The sequence below is a fragment of the Anomalospiza imberbis genome, chromosome Z, assembly GCF_031753505.1.
Source record: "Anomalospiza imberbis isolate Cuckoo-Finch-1a 21T00152 chromosome Z, ASM3175350v1, whole genome shotgun sequence".
Classification (NCBI taxonomy): Eukaryota; Metazoa; Chordata; class Aves; order Passeriformes; family Viduidae; genus Anomalospiza; species Anomalospiza imberbis.
The window spans coordinates 51,040,982-51,060,350 of NC_089721.1; the positions used below are offsets into that span (position 1 = coordinate 51,040,982).

Genomic DNA, 19,369 nt, shown 5'->3' on the forward strand with positions numbered 1-19,369 from the left:
TTGATTTGGAAATAAGGATAGAGAAAGACCATAGGAGCATAAATTATATTCATATAACAAGGTCACCTCTTTGGAACCAGAGTCATGGAACCAGCATAATGCAGAGATCCAAATGTACCATTTGTGGAGTATATATGTGCTGCTTGCAATTTTAGGAGTGGCAGTGATTGATTCATTCCAGGAACAAGTAAGCATGCCTGCTGTTGAATTGCCAACACTGTTACAAGTCCGTGTCTCTGTGTTGCTTGGACATCTCCAGTCCCAGTACTGCCTTTGTTAGATACCAGACAGCTTTTCAGAACTGCCTGAAGCTCCTCAGAATGTAGCTTGGCTCTCTGCTAGCCTTTTGGAGAGAGGCTAATTTATATTTATTTGTAAACTTGTATCATTCTAAAATTAAAAGATAAAAAAGTGTCCATGATTTACTTGTAGTCCAGGTTAAGATCATCTTTACTGCTTATTTCTAGATCAAATCTATCTGAATATACTCTTTTTGGCATGGATCTACAAAGTGAATACCTAAAGGGGAAGTGCTTTGTTTTTTTTTTACCATTCATGTAATTTTCCAAGTTAAGTGTTTCCATTCTCATCCTTTGAGGCTCTCAGTCAGGTTTTAATTTTCACAGCATGAAGATGTGATGAGTACATGAGCAGTTATTCAGATTTGCTGGTTATAGTCTGAGATTAATTACAGAACACAGGTTTGTAATAATGACTTTGCCAAAATCCATCAAACATTGATCCTTTTCCGTATCAGCAAATATGCAAATGAAAAGGATTATGGAGAGCTTGAATTGAAGAATACTTGGAACCTGTTGCATTTCATCCACCTCAATGGATAGGCAAAATGTTGTAATGATGAGTTCACCCCTTATTTACTGTATACACAGTTGGTGACAGTGGTTTTTATAAGTCTAAAAATTACACTTAATAAATACGAGAAGAGACAGATTTTCTTGATTACATAAGCCTAAATATTTATTCAAGATTTCATGAGAAGTTTGTCTTAATTTAAACAGAGCCAGGGCTGCTGAATGGGTGCCATTTTTTTGATGTGGACACGAAAAAAGTTTTAGTAATATCCACACTCATTTAACCAGTAAATGTTTTCTACTAAGGCTTTGCTTCGGCATGATTTGCCTACTGCAATCAAAATGAAACTGAAGTCGGCTTTTCATAGATCATATTTAAGGGTTTTAGCCTTCATTGCATGAAGGATCACTGGCTTTAATTAAAAAAATCAGAAGAGGCATGTAAATATTGCTGCTATAGTTCAGAGAAATGCAATATTACTTGCATTTTCCCTTTTGGTATTGATGTATGTAGAAGCTGGAGACACTAACACATTGTGGATATGGCTGCTGAGAAGGGGAAAGGAAAAAGATAGGCTTGAAACACAGCCTGAAAGATGGCACAAAGCCAGTGCACTGAAAAATGGCAAAAGTCGCATTTAACAGCTGGACACAGAAATATTTCTCTTTAATTTGGAAGGAGAAAATTTTCTTCACAGCAGGGCACTCTCAAAAGAGTACAACATCAAAGAGGGTGGGTCTCCCCAGTCAAACATCATCTGGCTCCAGTGATGGAGCAAAATGAATGAACTGTCAGGACTTTTTTCCAGTGTGTATGTTTTTGCCAAGTGAAAAGTAAAAGGTTTAGTGGCTTGTTCTGATCACAGACCAAATCCTGATAATGGAAAGCTGATTCCCTAAAGCCTTCCTCTGATCAGCTGACAGGCAATGTCTGAAGAAGACTCCATATTGATTGATGATCCACTTTGTATTGATGGCCCCTGCCACCCTTAGAGATAAGTGAGATATGCCAAATGCTTGACAGCTCTGGAGGGCTCCTGTGATTGTGTCTCAAGCAATGTTCTAATCTAATGTTATAATCCTCACAGAAACAAACACACTTCTAAAGAAACTTAGCATGATACTTACCAACACCAGAACTGCACTTGGGAATGAAAAAAACCCTTTTTGCATTCTCCACTATGATGTCCACTAGCAACATCAGCACTACTCCTTACTGCACTCCTTTCGTTTGCTTCTTCACTCTGACTTCAGCCCCAAAGAGGAAGCAAACCAGCCTTTCCTGTGCTATTTTTCTGACAATCCAATAATTTAACAAATTTGAAGGAATAATGGACTCTAGGAATTTTTTGATATAAAAACACAGCAACACAGTTTGTACAGCCATTACTCATTTGTTTTATGAGGAATCTCAGGCACAGTTTATCATATACTTTATTACTTGACCTTTTAGGCATCATCTGGGGAACTTGACATTCCAGACATTCCAAAATATTCCAAACTAAAAATATCACTGTGCCTCATTATTTAAAACTCACAAAGGAATTAAGTATGTTTTCTAAGGTATGTAATTTTTACTGAAATTCCTCATTTATGGTAAGCCTTAATGAGAAGTTTAAAAAAGGATTGAAGGAATTATCTGTAGATTCGGTATTGTAGTAGTAAATGGGTGCTCTGCTGTGATAGATGTCCTACACATACACTGTAAACAAAGTCCCTATCCATATTTACTTAAAAACTCAGAGTGAAGATAAGCAAATGGTGCAGAAAAAATGTTATCAAAATCCCTGTTTTCTACAGCTACAGGATCAAGACTTTAAGTACTTGCTGTAAGCCATGTGACAAACCATTTTCTGTGCAGGAGCTAAACCCAGGCATCTGCAGAGCAATTCAAGTGCCTGAATGGAGGTGTTTAGGGGAATTTTAAATCCTGGAAAGTATCTAAGACATATAGACAGGCCTGACAAGTAATGCCCAGAACTTAGGGATAACTGCTTGTCTTCTGGAGCAGTCACTGGAGCTTTAGTGGAAAACTTGAACCCACCAGAAACACTAGTTTATACACCTGAACTTAACTTTACACACTTAACCTGAACTTAAGTTTACACATCTGAATATAACCATATAGTATTTCCCTAGTCCAAGAACAAACCCTTATCAGTGATCACAACCATTACATTAGGCAGCAATACATATTTAGAACAAAGTAATGCTCTTGACATGTATTGAAGAGGAGGCTACTTGTGAACAGGCTTTTTTTTCAGAGAGTATTTTCACATGTAGTGCATTTCTGCATTAGGGCTGGCATTTTTTATATAAGGTTGGATGAGACTATTTGAGTTACATAGTCCAACCTCCCTGTTCATGCTCCCTAGAGCATGCTATTCAGGATTGTGTCCAGACAGCTTATAGGTATCTCCTTAGAAGGAGACTCTGAAATCTTTTGGTTCTTCTCATTGCTCTAATAGTTAGTCACCCTCATGGTAAATTTTCTTCCTATTCATGTAGAACTTCCTGTACATCAGTTTCTGACCATTGCCTCTTGTCTTTTTGCTTGGCACCACCAAGAAGAGTGACTCCATCCTCTTGACACCCTCTCTGCAGATACCTTAGAATCTCAAGCAGTTCTGTGCTCAAGAAGAGAAATACCTTTAAATCTAGTTCTTAAAATGCTTAAAGGAACATGGCGTTGGAGCTTTAGGAAATCCTAAATGTAAAGAAAATAATGAGAAGTCCCACATGCTGCTAACTGAAACCAAAGTCAATTACAGTATGATAATTGCACCAAATGTTCTATGCACCATATTTCAGGATGTCTGAAAACATCCCTAAGCACTATGTTTGGGATTTGTACATCTAAGATCTGCTACCTCTCTAGAAGTACTGATTCATGCACAAAACTACAAACACATGGTTTGGAACAGTATTTTGAGAAAATGCTTTACAGAAATTATAGGTATGAGGAAAGAAAAGATGTTGTTCTTGGGCCATCAGCTTCCTCTTACAAGCAAGGTAAGCCTTGAATTTGAAGAACAGAGCCTCCATATTTTTGTTCCTTCTTATATGTAGGAATCAGGGCAAATTAGAATGATTTCCATTTATGAGTTTCTTTTGGTCTAGAGTGATTTCTCTGAGGATGACTCTGAGTCACCCCAGAAGTGTATATATGCTTACTTGTTTCAGCTGCATTTTCTAGCTTAATGCTGAGTGATTAAATCTGCCAAAATCATTCTGGGGTATTTGGTTGTGTAAAGGAATGAAAAAAAATATGAAATAAACACTTTTTAATTTCACTTTTCAATGTCTAGTGGTTTTGAGAACCTCCAAGAAAATGGCCTAAGCTCTGTCATTACCTTGCAGAGGAAACAGTGCTCTGTTTTCAGAGGCACTGGAAGCAAAAAAGACTCACTGTAATTGTATTGATTCTCTGGCTCCAAGTATAATTTTAGAAGCTTTATTACTAAGTTCATTGATTCTTTCCAGTTGAATGAGGTTTTTTTTTTTTTTTTTTTACTTTTACCTTCTTCCCTGTTATATTTACTAGGATTTGCATTTACCAGTAAATGGGAATGAGAGTCTTCTTTCTGGGTTATTTCAGCTTTCATAATTTGCTTCTCTATTCTTAAACATCTTTTCATTTTTAGTCTGGTTTCTTTCACAGTCTTTCTGAAGAGCAACCATAGAGCCTAGATTGGTAACACTTTTCATCTTCCATGTCCCACATAGAAAAAACTGGAGAAAACCGCTTCAGTCTGTTGCCTCCACATGGTCTTCTGCTACCAGGACTGCACAGGAAGGCAGGGTATGAGCAGGGTGGAAATAACAATGTTAAACAAAAATGTCTCCATTGCAGAATGACTCGTGGCTGGAGCACCACAACTTTTTTTGTCTTGTCACTGAACCTGTCAGGAGGGTGCAAAACCACACTCAGGGAAGGCCCTGTGATGTCAGTGGGTACTGCAAGAGCACTGGTACTTTACAGATCTGTTTACATGTCTACAAGTTTCCAGCTTTATGAGTGGAATTTTTTTCTGCTCTGTGTCTTCCTCTCATTGCCCTGGTGTTCAGTAACACTGTTGCATTACATGAAATTCTTTCCTATTCCAGGACCTCCTCGGGCTAATGTCAAAACAAACCACAGAGAGTTGACTTAAAAAAAAGTAATTTTATGAAGTCCACATAATCAGCAGGGCATTGCTTTCATGACACTTTCTGGAATAAGGCCCCAGTCCTCCAACTGCTTACACAGATGCTTGATTTCACACACGAGTAGTCCCATTGAGATCAATGGGACTACAACATGTGCAGAAGTGTTTGCTGGACTGAGGTCTAAGTGAGAGATGAAGCCTTTCACCTAGCACAGACAATTCAAACCAATGTTTATAGTTTCATATGCCATAATCCTTTGAGAAATGTTAAAACTAAATAGCTTTTAATATTATTTGGCAAGTATTCTCTTTTATAAAATTTGCTACATGATGTTAGCTAGATTAAAAACATTGAGTAGATATTATAAGATGTACGCTCCATATCAGATATGGTTAATTTTAGAAAATTGCTTTGCATTGTGTGAACAGTCAAAGAAGATCATTGGCTGTCAGGATATGTATCTGTGCTTTTTCACAGAGGGATTGCATCCAGTTGGACAAAAATTTTCCTTTGACTTTAACCAGTGAGGCCTCCTGATATTTCCTCCTTGCTCATTTATTTCAGATTTTTATTCTGTCAATTGCTTTGGAAAACTTGATGATAATTCTAAGTATAAACAAATTGCATGTAATACAAATACTCCAACAAAGAAAAATCATTCTTTGAATGGACTGTTGCATTTTCTACATGGTGAGGAGATACCATCAATTATTATTATAAAAATAGAAGCAGTTCAAAGCAAGTAACTAGTTATTGACATGGATTTATTTCATATAGATATAAAGACCATAGTAACTGGCTTTCATTTTCTACATAATAATAAACCAAAGCATTCTTATCTCCTCCTAAGACAACAAGCTTGAATGTTATCTGAAACATATTTATATTTTAGATTCTGCTATCTACCCATAAATAATCTGAAGACATACTTTAACTGGTAAAGCAAATCAGTTAGTCTTATCAAGAAACAGTGGAACGTATGAGAAGTATTTATAACTAATGTCTTTCAGAAATAAGGACCATGCAATTGAACAGGGAACCTGTCCAAACATCACTTACAGCAGAATGAGGCTGATGACGTGTATACTACTATTGTTGCATACCAATTTTACATGTATAGTTGATTATTACACATACAATAATATTTATTAGGCATCAAAACTGGATTTATCAGAATGTGATGAATATGGTCTTTATTTGGGTGGTTCAACCTGTTCACTGTATAGGTAATCTCAACCATAGCACGTAATTTACAAAATATTTCAGTGTTTGAGATGTGGTTTTTGCAAATGATGTAATTATATAATATTACTATTGTCATAAATTAACATCAGTTTTTCTTTTTATTAAACTGTGCTTGGGGAGTTTTCCATGCATTTTAGTTTGTCTCTGAGTTGTATTATGTTTCATTTTTCTTCTATACAGTGGGACTAAAGAGTTCTTAGAAAGCTTGCTGAATACTCTTACTTGGTCAAGTTAGTGAAAGAAATGAGAAAGAAGCTATGGTTACATGCATGATTGTTTCATTCAGTGTGTAACAAGGAGAAGACATATTTAGAAGGGCCCTCCTATCCTAAAGCAGATGCCCAGCTCCTAATATTAAGGCATTAAAAGTCTAAAAGCATTCATTCTTTGAACACTTGTTGCTATCAATATGAACCCAGCTGTATTTTGATTTTCAGCCTAAACTATGCTCCTTAAATGTAATATTTTCAATGAATTGTTAGTATCTTCTCTCTTTCAGTTCATGCAGCATCTTCTGAATGTTTCCAACTTTCTAGATAACGAGGTCCTTTGGCAGTGTGCTGATTTCAAAGCCAGCTGTTAGGTACCAGTACACTACACAAAATCAAACCTAAATGAGTAAGTTATCAAGTCATGCATAAAATCCAATTTGCTTTCAGTTTGATGTGATTAGAAGCTCTAACAAATAAATAATGTGTATGTGTCATAATAAACTCTGGAGTTCAGTGGCATTTTGCTTAACAATGACTGCCTTAAGCAAGTCAAATCACTACATTTTACATTTTACTGTTCACTTATCTGAATTTCAGGGCTTTTCAGGAAAGAGACAGCTATTTCTTCAGCTTTATGGAAGAGGTAACCATCCTTGTAATTTGTTCTGTTGGCTATACAGCTGTCTTCTACCAGTAATGCCACTTAACACTCTTTCTTCATCTAAGAAAGCATACATGTATTCAACTTTACTTACAGTACTAGTTTACTGCAGACGATGAGTAAAATGCTGCAGAATGAATGTTAAAAAAAGTTCAATGAAGATACAGCAGTTTCTTCAAAAGTTGATGTTGATGACAGGATTGAGTGTTTATGGGTAAGAACAAAGAGGAAGGCCAATATAGCAGATATTCTGGTGTAAGTCTGTTTTAGTCTTCATCCAGCCAAGATGAAGAGGCAGGTGAAATATTCTGTAAGCAGCTGGGAGAAGTCTCATGATTGTCATGCCTTGTTCTCGTGGGAGACTTTAATTTAGCCAATGTTTGCTGGAAATGGAACACTGCAGAGAGGAAAAAATCCAGGATGATTGTGGAGTGTGTATAAGGTAACTTCCTGACACAGATGGTAAGGGAGTCAACTATGGAATGTTCCATGCTGGATCTGTGAACAGAGAAGGACTTACAGGTTATGTGGTGGTCATTGGCTGCCATGGGCACAATGATCACAAAATGACTGAGTTTTCAAATTTCAGAGATGTAAGGAGGAAGATCAGCAGAACTGCCATCTTGGACTTCCAGAGGGCAGACTTTGGCCTGTTTAGGGGACTGGCTGACAGAGTCCCTTGGGAGGCAGTCTTGAAAGGCAAGGAGTCCAGGAAGGTTGGATGTGCCTTAAAAAGGAAATCTTAAAGGAACAGGAGCAGGCTGTCCACATCCACTTAAAGATGAATTGGTAGGGATCCTCTGCAGAGGGATCTGGGCAGGCTGGATTAACAGGCTGAGGCCAAGTCTGTGGGGTCAAACAAGGGCAAGTACCAGGTCCTGCACTTTGGTCACAACAACCCTACATGACAGGGGCAGAGAGACTGGAAAGATGTCAAGGTGGTAAAGGACCTGGTGGTGCTGGTTGACAGCAGCTGAAGATGAGCCAGCTGTGCCTGGGTGGCCAAGAAGACCAATGGCATCCTGGTTGGTGTCCGCAATGATCAGGGCAGAGATTGTCCCCCTGTACTTGGCACAGGTGACGCCACACAAGTCCTGTCTCCTGTTCAGGGCCCCTCACTACAAAAAAGACATTTAGGTGCTCAGCACGTCCAGAGAAGGGCAATGGTGCAAGGGAAGGGTCTGGAACACAAGTCCTGTGAGGAACAGTTGAGGGAGCTGGGGCTGTTTAGTCTGGAGGAAAAGAGGATTGGGGGGACCTTACTGCTCTGTACAACTGCCTGAAAGAGGTTCTAGAAGTGTGTGAACTGGTGTCATCTCCCAGGTAACAAGAAACAGGAAAAGAGTAAACAGCCTCCAGAATTGTGCCAGAAGAGGTTGAACTTGGATGTAAGGGAAAAGTTCTTCACCAAGAGGGTTGTCAAGCACTGGAACAGGCTGTTCAGGGAAGTGATATAGTCACCTTCCCTGGAGGTGTTTTAAAGTGTAGCTGTGGCACTTAGGGACTTAATGTAGGGACTTCAGCCCTGCTTGGCTTGGCAGTGCTGGTTTAAGGGTTGGATTCAATGATTTTAGAAGTCTTTTTAACCTAAGCAATTCTATTGTTCTGTAATTGCACATCTTTTACAGACTGTCAGCTTAATAGCCAGGATTATAACCATTATCCTCTTTGGCATTGTTTTCAACTTCTTTTTAGGTTAGACACCTTTAGAAGATGTGTTTTTACATCAAAAGCAGGGTCTCACAATAGTGAGATTTGCCTAATGTAGAGCTTATTGAGTTCTGATGTCCAAGTTAGCAAAGAAGAAACTTCCAGTGTAACTGTGGCTTGTAGGTTCATACACTGTTGCAGAAAAAAATATAACTTATATGGATGCTACCACATCTAACGTCTCTGTTTACAACTTTTTTACCATATTACCAGTAGTTTTGGGTACATTTTTGCTATCTTCACATTGAAGGCCAGAGTAAATCATCTTTGGAGAGGAGAAAACTTGTAGTAAGTGATTTGAAAATTCTATGATTTTATGCATATGATATCAATGAGAATAGCAGTGAATAGCAAAATACAAGAGTCTCTAATGGTTAGAATTAACTCTTACATATTTCATGGTTTTCTTCACATCTCTCTTGATGTCTTGCAACATAAAACAAATATTCTAATAGCTACTTTTGCAATATAAATGTATTTGCAAATAAATATTCTATTTTCAGGATCACTCCATTCCCTGGCTGCCTGAAGTGAAAACGAGCAGCCAAATAATTATCTGTTAATACCTTTCTTGCCTGATTAAATGGAAAAATAAAATGCAGGAAGAATATCTAAAGACATAACAGCAGCCCACAGAAAGAGAACAAGGGAAGGCAACAGATAGGGAGGAAAGAACTTCAAAAAATTATTTTTGTTCTTGCTGTCTCTTCTGTTTAATTGCTTTTAATTGCTTCATAACTTGGCTTTCTCTGCAGGTGTGCTGCTGCATTTGATCTTCTTTAATCTAAAATTTTGTGGCATCTATACCAGAAACTGGAGCAAAAGTTTTAGCACTAGAATAAGATTTGCCCAAATGATCCAAGTAAGCAATACTGACTATATCAGTACTGAAGTAATTTAAGGTTCTCAGAAGTCTCTTTAGCACTCCACCTTGTCTTTTAATACTCCTTAAATCTTAGATGGTTCATGTTGATATTACTTCTTTTATTTATGGTATGGCTGTTCAGAGATTTTAGAGCATCACTTATATGGCATGCAGTGTGCTTTAGAAGTCATGTTATTACTGCCACTGTGTGTTGCTCTTACAATTGTCATTAAAGTAACAGTATCTATGCCCTCCAAATAATTATTCTCAATCAATCAAGCCATTAGAAGAGAAATCTGACCTCTATTTATGTCTCAATTATTTAATAAAGTGGTATTTGCAAGGAAGGGAACAGAAAATACTGTTTGTATTCTGATGACTATGCTTTGGACTTACTTTCCTGGAAAATGAAGCTGTTGTATTCTGAAGTCAAAGGATGAAATTCATAGAGGAGAAGTATGTATCACATTCTGAGTCTCTTGATCTGCAACATACCAGTAAAATATCTGTAAACAGTCAAGAACCTATTAAGAAGATAATTAACTATAAGACAACTGTTAAGGCAGACCTTAATGCATGTCAGATGAGGTGCGTGCAGACCTCTTTTATCAGATTCCAGTCTGTTCCACAAATCTCATTCATTCCATCACAAAACAAACAAAAAACCACAACAAAAACCAAACCCTTAAAACTCAGCAAAACCAACAGTTATCAAAGTCCAGTATGAAGCTTAGGTAACACTTTCAAGTGCAATCAAAGTATAAAACTGAAATAATTAATTGAGTTTCCACTACTTAGATCAGTGACTGATGTGAGATACAGAAAAAATAAATGCGGTGTCTGCAGGGACTTGGAGAAATGGTATTCTATTTTGCCATGAGGTTATTGCAATGTATGAAAAATTATGCCAGTGTAGATGGATGTAGTGATCAAGTGAGATAGTCTTACAGTAACATCAGTTTATCACAGGTTTCTGCAGTATTTTCTATAATATAAAGCATGACTGTTTAAGGATGTATGCATGTGTAATAGAGATGTGGGTAAATATGTATATCCATTGTTTAAATGTAGTGCCTGTGTTCATGGCTTGTGCTATAGCTTTGTTTTTTCTCTGTTATGGCAGGTTATGCTTTGCTCCCTCATGAGGGTTTCTTCAGGCAGTTATATCTTCACTGGTTTCCTGATCTCTGTAACTGTAAAACGAATAAGAACTCCTGTATAATGGTGACATGAAAAATAATAACCAATCTGAGTTCTGGGTTTTTTTTCCCAGATTTTAACCTGTATTATGCAATTTGACAAATAGATTCAACACAGTATTGTTATTTACCTTCTAAGCCTGGGGCTTCTGCTTCTTTAAAGATGGATTTACAGTCCTGGAAGAACAGGGCTAAGAATGCTGTTGGATAGATTATGACTATGCAGCCATGTCAGTAATATCCACCTAGGAAAGGAGGGCATAGTGTCACTCGATGCATCAGTACTTGCAGAATAAAGTATTTGAAAATACTTAGTCTTACGGCACAGTCCTTCCAATTCCAGACCAAGGCCCAGGAAAGACTCAGTCCTATGTTTTCATGACAGATTTTAATTTTCATATCAGTTAATGACTGTCTCTTTATACAAAGTTCTGAATAAGACCCTGTGTGCCAAGATATGAGTGTCACTATTGATTATGGCAGACCTCGTTGTCTTTCCTGTTTCATATTATCTGGGGATTAGGAAATTATCAGCTCTTTATTTATGGGAATTGTTTTTGCCTCATGTTAAGACACATATTGTTATGTGAATAAGCAGCATGTAAATAGATAGATAATAAACACTGCTGAGAATGTTTGCATAGATATTGTCAAAATGGTTTCAGCCAAGTACTGCTAGTCATTAATTTTTCCTTCCTTTTTATAGGCTGATGTCCTGTAGAACTTTTCCAATTTCTTCACAGATTTTTATAATTTAGCATATTTTGCTCACATATTCAACATACATTAAGATCCTTGCATAAGAATAGGTCCTTGCTGATAATCAGCATATTACCATTTATAAAAAAATCAACTTAATCCCTGGGACTGGAGTATTTGTTTGCTTCTGAGGGATCCTGATTTCTCTGACTTTATTCCACTTAGTGCATGTTGGGGTAGCATCTTGCTTATCCAACACAGGAGTATTTGGTCAGGTTCCACCTGGTCCTTGTCACAGACACTCAGGAAAAAAGGATAAGGTTCACCATAGACACTTGATTTCTATGTCTCTCATGCTCTTGCAATGGACATTTTCCTCCTTAATTACTCACAGTCCCTCTTGGACAAAAGCAAAAGCAAGGCTTGGTTCCCAAATTTTAGATGCTCCTTTGGTGGAGGAAAAAACTAGATTTTGATTCCTGTGTATAGTTTTGGAAACTGTAGGAAACTGTAACTGTAGGCAACCCTCTTTTAAAAAATCATAAGTATTGAATATAGTCACATAATTTCTGAGATTATTCTCTTGATATTGAAATAGATATTCAAGATTCTTAATCTGTATATACTAGAAATATTCAAGTCAATGTAAAAAATGTGCTTCCTCTTTAGTTAGCAGAATTAATACTTTCAAGAAGACATCAATTTAAGCTCATACAATTCCAAAAGGAAGACCATTTTTGGGGTATGGACACTAAAGCAAATGGTGTTCATAGAGGGGCAAAAGGCATGAAAATGAGATTTACTTCAGATAGGCACCTAATTGTTCAGATGCCTTTGTGAGGTTTGCCAAAGTAATTGTATAACAAGTAAAAACCTTGTGAGATCACACGCTTTTACTAGGATTAGATCTACCTAGATAACATTTTTAAGCAGTCAGGGGGGCAGGTATGCATGATACATTTATCTTTTTATTTCAGAATCTCCAGAGCAACACTACTCTTGACTTTAGAGAGAGTATTCACTTCTGAATAGAAACATATTACCATCTTTTTTAAAATCACCATAACTAGCTCTCATGTCCTTAACAGGGATGTCATGTTTAGGAAAACAACGATTCCCTCAGGACTGGTTTCTCATTCAGTACTTCAAAAAAATTGTATGTCTCAAGAGAGCTCCTAAAGGCATCATCAACTCCGCTTTTCCTTCTAGTCTCATTTGTTTTGCTATTATGAATCCTACAACTCCCTAACATATCATGTTAGGCTGCTGAAGTATATGCTCTTGCTGCAACTGAGATGTGAAGGAAGGGATTCTTGTTTAGGAATTGCTACTGCCCCTTGCTCAGATGTCCCAGCCATTTTATTGCACGCTTTACATCCAGATTTTCTTGTTTATCTGGCAGTTCATTATTTAAGGCCAGCTTGTCAAAATAGGTTAAATATTCTTTGGGAAACACAGTCACATCTTTGAGACCACAAATATTTTTAATATGAAAAGATTGGCTTGATAAGAGAAACAAGATAAACTTGCAGCCCCTAAAATACTTTTCTGCTTTTTCATGTATATTTCTAAGAGTATCAGTACACTGACGACAAACTTCATGGCAATAAAGTCCTGGAAAAGCCACAGAGAGACACCAGCAAAGCAGTGAAAATGATTGCTGATGATTTGTTCTAACTACTTGACCTTGTGACATCTCCCCCAGATATATGACCAAGATGGGACACTGCAGCACTTTATCGATGGTGGAGAACCCAGTAAGTCAAGCTGGATGAGGTACATCCGATGTGCCAGGCACTGTGGGGAGCAGAACTTAACGGTGGTTCAGTACAGGTAAAGTGATTTTTGATTCACCCAGTGACACAGAATGAGAATGTTTTATCAGACTGTGACCGTCAGGAATACTGCTGCCTTTAATTGCAAAGACAGTATCAGAGTTTTGGAGGCTGTGCTCACGTGGGGCAGCACACACGGGGTGAAGCTCCAGGGAGCGAGGGCAGACCTGTGTCACTTGTGTGACCACCCCACCACACTGAGCTCTCTGCACTTTTTCAAACGATCTCATCCAAGGCAAGCCAACACAAGCAGTTCTCCACCCTTAATAGAGATGCGTGTGATAGGGGAGGGGGAAAAGTGGCACCCAGAGGCATCCTGAGGGTCAGTCATGAGCTGTGTATACACCTCGAGCTTTTTTGTTGAGTGCACCTGCTAGCCAAGATTGCTAGAGCTTGTCCGTTTTATGCTGCTGGCTAGAAAAAGTCAAAATGTGAAGAAAAATGTAAAGAAATTATGGTACATTTTACTTTGTACTTGCAAAGAGGTCCAGAAAACCCAGACAACACATTACATAAATACATGATCTCAGCTATAAACAAACCTTTTGCCTTAGAATCAGAAGCAACTGCTTGGCCTTATTAAATGTGGTAGGAAGCACATCAAAGAATGCCCCAGGCTTGCCAGTTGCAGTGAGCAATGATTTTTGCTGGTTGCTTTAGAGAGCAGAGTTTCTTTTATTTAGGAAAAATCTTAAACTTATTTAAACTACCTTTAAAACTAAAAATAAAACATACAAAAGCAAGCTAAAATGAAATATATGAAGTTTGATTATCCCATAGGGATCCAATTTAACAATGGTAAAATTGTTCAATTGCATTTTCGACTTTTTTATTCTCTGGCCAGTTGACTAAACAATGCTGCAGTTAAAAAAGTAACAATCCTATTTATACATTACAAATCTTTTATTATATATGTAAGTATCTGCTATCTATAACTAAAATACCATAGGATTTTAAAGAAACACACTGGATAATGAATAAAGATGGTTGTGATGAAAGAGTATTTTTGTAGGTGTCTTCTGGACTATTTCTCTATGTGGTGATGTGTGCGTGCACATATATATATAAAAATAAGAAAAAAATATATGCGTACATATATATATAGATGACAAAACTAAATGAAAAGTGAACATGAGAAAGTCATTACACATCTGTCAATATTAAGTGGATTTTACAACTCTCCTTTCATGATGGAGTTTTTACTTAGAGTTCCCTCTGTTGATCTGTTTTCGATTACTTCAGATCTTTATAAAATGAACTACAAAAACACAATTTAAAAAACTGGCATCCATCACCAGTGACTGCATCCAAGTGTAAGAAAATAGAAAAGTTGGACACTGAAAAACCAGCCTAATTTTTATTGTACATGGACGTCCTCCTCACAGAAAGTCAGCTGGTTTAAATTCATTCTGTTATGATTTGTAATATCTAAATGGAATTTTCTTCAAAGTGCTCTTGATTGATTGACCCTTAGCTGAACGTTTTGTTTTTATTTTGAGGCTGACAATAATGTTTGTTGGCATGTGTTCTGCTTCAACTGCGTTGGGACGCCATGAAGCTATCTTTATGAGTCATCCAACCACAATACTAAATACATGTCAGCAAAGGAAATATTATCCGAAAAGGGAAAAATCCCTTTGATGTACTTCAGCATGCAGAGATTTCTGCGAGTTTTGGAAGCTCTGCACACTTGTAAGGGACGGTGTACACTTACACTTTTTTTTTCCTGCCTACTCCAAGCCCCACAGACCACCCATTGCTCAAAAACAGTTCTGCTCTTTCAGCAGCAAAGTGTGTCATTTGGTTTTAGCACATTCATTTGCTGGGCTGCTGTGTTTATGTTAAGGGAAGCCAAACTGTGAGATGAAATGTTACAAGGGTGAAGTACAAAGTAGACTCAATTTTTCTCAAGTTAAGAGATGCTGGTAATTTATAGCGAGGCTCTGATTTTCATTTTTATGTAACAGTGGAAAGAATTAACTAACTGCAAAGCTCTGGGAAGAATAAGAGAGAGCAGAAGAGGAGGAGAAAGAGGAGGAGGGAAGATGAAGGGGAGACACAAAGGGGAGAGTTTTTGTCAGATATTCATAGAAGGCTAAGAAAACCGTTCTGCTTAGCTAGCAGTGCCCTCCTGAGACAGGGTGGCAGTAAGCGAGGAAAATAACAAGATAAATGAAATTTTTGCAGCTGCTAGTAAAATATTGAGAATCTGCACTTTTTTATTGATCTTTATGATCCTGTTGCCAAGAGCCACTTTGCGGTGACAAAATATGTTGACAAGTGCATATCTCACTGCCATGAAAAATGTGGTAGAGGATTCTCCTTATGTCTGCAGTGTTATACAAGGAACAAATTGCATTGCTACAGCCAATTCTTTATAGAAAGTCTAAATTTAAGGCCTACCAAACCTAAACACTTTTATCTTGAACTTCAGAATAATGTTTGTAGCAATTCTTCACTCAGAAAACTGGTTGAGGCCTAACTTTTTTTTTTTTTTTTTTGGTCTATAGATGTTTTTCTGCCTTACATAAGTGGTTATTAAAAATGGTAATTTCTTGGTATTTTGACTATATCACTTTGGTATGTAATCCTTCAGCAAGACTGGACTGTTCTTCTTGTATATACTGAATTTCTATCCATCTCAGAGGAGTGTGTTTTACCGTTCCATGTGAAGCATAAGGGAAAAGCCACTGCAAACTGATAACATTTGTCTTTTATCTTGTGCCTGATTCTAATCTACCACAGTTTTTGCAGCCATGTAAATGTCTTAACTGCAGAAGTATCACTCTGAAGCTATTTACATCAGTGCAAGATCAGGATAAGGCTCTTGTTTTTATGCTAAAGACATTAGGATTTTTCCCTTTTCCCTCCCCTCTGTTCCCACTTCAGTGGTCTAGAAATACGCAGTCTTCTCTCACAGGAACAATGAGATACACACATATAGTAGCACTGATTTATACATACTAAATCATTGGCACTGTCATCAGGTTCCATGTAGCAGAAGATTTTAGCGCTGTATGGTCCGATTAATGCCAATTTTTTATTTCCCTTAAGTTAAATCTGTTTTTCTCAACAACCCATGATCTCTCTTTTGATGGTATATTACTGCCATGAAAGGTCACTTTACACTGTCTCAAAGGTCTTGCTAAATGTATTTATTAATTTAATTTCTATTCACAAAATAAATGTTGTCTATCCTAAAATATGTTAATTTTATCTTAGATGACAAATTCAAAGCTGTTTAAATGGCTGTACTTGCTGATCTGTGTATACCACTCAGATGGTTATACTATGTAAGCAAAAAGTGCCATTCTAAAATCCCCCTGAAACAGACATTGCAGGAAATTGCAGGACATTGCACCTGTATTTTTATAGTATCTTGGTCCTTCTGAAACTGTAGCATTAATATATGCTACATACAACTTGTCTGTAATGTTGTTAGCCTGTGCTACAGAACAAAGTCCTTCTCTAATTACAGATTTGGTTTTAAAACAGTCAGCAGGTTATTCATTTAGTTATCTGTAGAAATGCTTTGAAAACAATTAATTTCTACTGTAATACCATGTACTATAAGATGAGAATGCTCTATTCCTAAATTATGCCATGTTTTCTTTTTTCTTGATTAGGTCAAATATATTCTACCGGGCTTGTATAGATATCCCCAGGGGCACTGAGCTGTTAGTGTGGTACAATGACAGCTACACATCTTTCTTTGGAATCCCTCTCCAGTGCATTGCACAAGATGAAAATTGTAAGTTCTATTTTGCATGTCTACCTATGTAAGCCATAATTCCTCTTTCATGCCTAATTAGATACATCATAGAGTATTTGAGAGGGGGCTCTGTCCCTGGAACTTCAACACCTGTCTGGATGGAGCTTTGAGCAATCTATTCCCCATGGCAGAGGAGTTAAAACTAGATGGTCTTTAATGCCCCTTTCAACTAAAACCATTCTATGATTCTCTGATTCTATGGCATTTAATGAAAGTTGCAGTATATTTAAAGTGAGGTGCTACACTTACACTGTGCAAAATTATGGTATGGTTAGAATCACTGTTCTGTTTAAGTGATTAATTAATCTATTGCAAACAAGTTTGTTTGGTTCTCCCCATTGTTACTAGACCTATCACAAAACACTGTCTTGCCAAAAGAGTAACGCACTGCAAGCCCACAGGGCTTCTGTCGGTGATTCCTTTTTCTGTTACCTCTGAGCATGTTGGGAAAAGCTTTGGCTGATTAAAGAGGTTAGATCCTTGTGGTTAAAAATAAAAACCTACTTTTAAAAATACCAACTGAATGTAAGCACCCTGAAACAACAATAAATCTCTACTCCATTCTGACCAGCCCCATTTTCATCCATTCTTTTACCTGTTCTCAACATTTTATTTCTAGTTTGCTAGGGATCCTCACAAAACTAAGCATGAATAGTTACTTATAACACAGACACAATCTAGTGCTGGATACCTTTGCTTGTAATAGAAATGGGTGATCCAGGCACATCCTTCCAAGCAGTTTTACTGCTTGTGTGTGAGACTTGATTAGAACTTGCATCCATTTTGGCAACTATATGTATCTATGTAGTGGAAGAAAGCAATAATGGACCCGTTGACTCTGTGACTGCCCACACTTGGAAAATTATGAATAAGGTGTATGTTTTTGGTCCTATACTTGGACACCTAAACAGCATGAACTGCTAGGAGGGACAAGTGTCTTGTAGCAACTTAAATACTGAATCATGTAGCAATTAAACAGCAAGATAACAGGGATTAAACTGTAAAAAATAAACATCTTTTCCCATCTTCAGTTTTTAAGTCTGTTGAGATTGAGAAAAGTTTAAAAGAAATTTACTTACTGGCAGAAATATTTGCTGATGAAAGCCCTGCTCTGCAGTGTACAATATAGAAATATTATTTTTTCTTTCAGAAACTGAAGACTACAAAAATTTTATTTGAAAAGAAAATAATTATGGCTAGTATCTATAAATATTGTCTCTTGCTATTTCTCTGTGAGACAAACCAGAGTTTCATCCGTAGATACATTGACATGAGTAGATGAAATTAATCTCTGACCATGGAGCCAGCTGCAGACTGATATAGGACTTCAGTCCCACTTAAACTGCCAGAATGCACCTTCTGCTTATCTGCTGCACAGGGGTATTGTCAGGAACACAAGTTCTGACTATATTCCTTAGGTCTTTAGTAGCCTGACCCCCTTGCTTCTATGGACTTTTATGAGCACAATATAAATAAAAGAAAAGAAAAACTGATCTCCATCTTCTGAGCATATTGAGGCAAAATGATAGTATACAAATTTCTCCTTGTACTGAAGAGACTTAGAAGACATATTCTGTGTCTGGAAAGTTGAGACAGACAGCTCCATGGATGTAAACATATTTAGAAATGAGGTTCTCAGATACAACAGAAAAATAATAGATTAGGGAGGACCTCAACTGACATAAATTAAGAATCTTGTAATAATATAATACTGGAATAGTTATGATTGAGCAGAGATATTACAACATAACTCTAAAGCAACTGGCATGACTTAAAATATTAGCAAATATTAAGTTGTGGTTGTTTTGGGGTTGATTTTTTAAATTTGCTATTGGGTTTTTTGTTTTGGTTTTTTTAACATTAAATAATCTTGGTTGATTCCAGCCAACTGAAATTTAATTTTCATGTTTGATCTTAGAAATCTATCATCATGACTTACCAATACAGAGTAGTAGTTTCTAATAATCAGTTTAACGCACGTTATGGACCTGTTTGTAGATATAAACAGTTTGTGACAGTAACTAAATTTGTGTACAGAGACTTACATGTATATAACATATTTAATTTTAAAATTTCCATTAAAATATTAGCTCATGAGCCTGAGTGTGCCAAAATTAGGAAGCATTAGAAATTACTCACTCCAGGTGGCCTAAATTATGTTTATTTTTGCATTTTGGTGCAAGCTTTTGTCAGCTATTTTTCCACAGGAC

The 19,369-nt window shown here is 37.0% G+C and overlaps 1 protein-coding gene across 1 annotated transcript in view; it reads left to right on the forward strand.

The window, feature by feature from the left end:
* PRDM6 (PR/SET domain 6) overlaps window positions 1–19,369 on the forward strand; it is a 76,585-nt gene that overhangs the window by 37,578 nt on the left and 19,638 nt on the right. Inside the window, exons 4-5 of the mRNA XM_068175713.1 lie at window positions 13,258–13,385; window positions 17,014–17,138. Coding sequence (XP_068031814.1) covers window positions 13,258–13,385; window positions 17,014–17,138 — 253 coding nt within the window. The remainder of the gene's footprint in view (window positions 1–13,257; window positions 13,386–17,013; window positions 17,139–19,369) is intronic.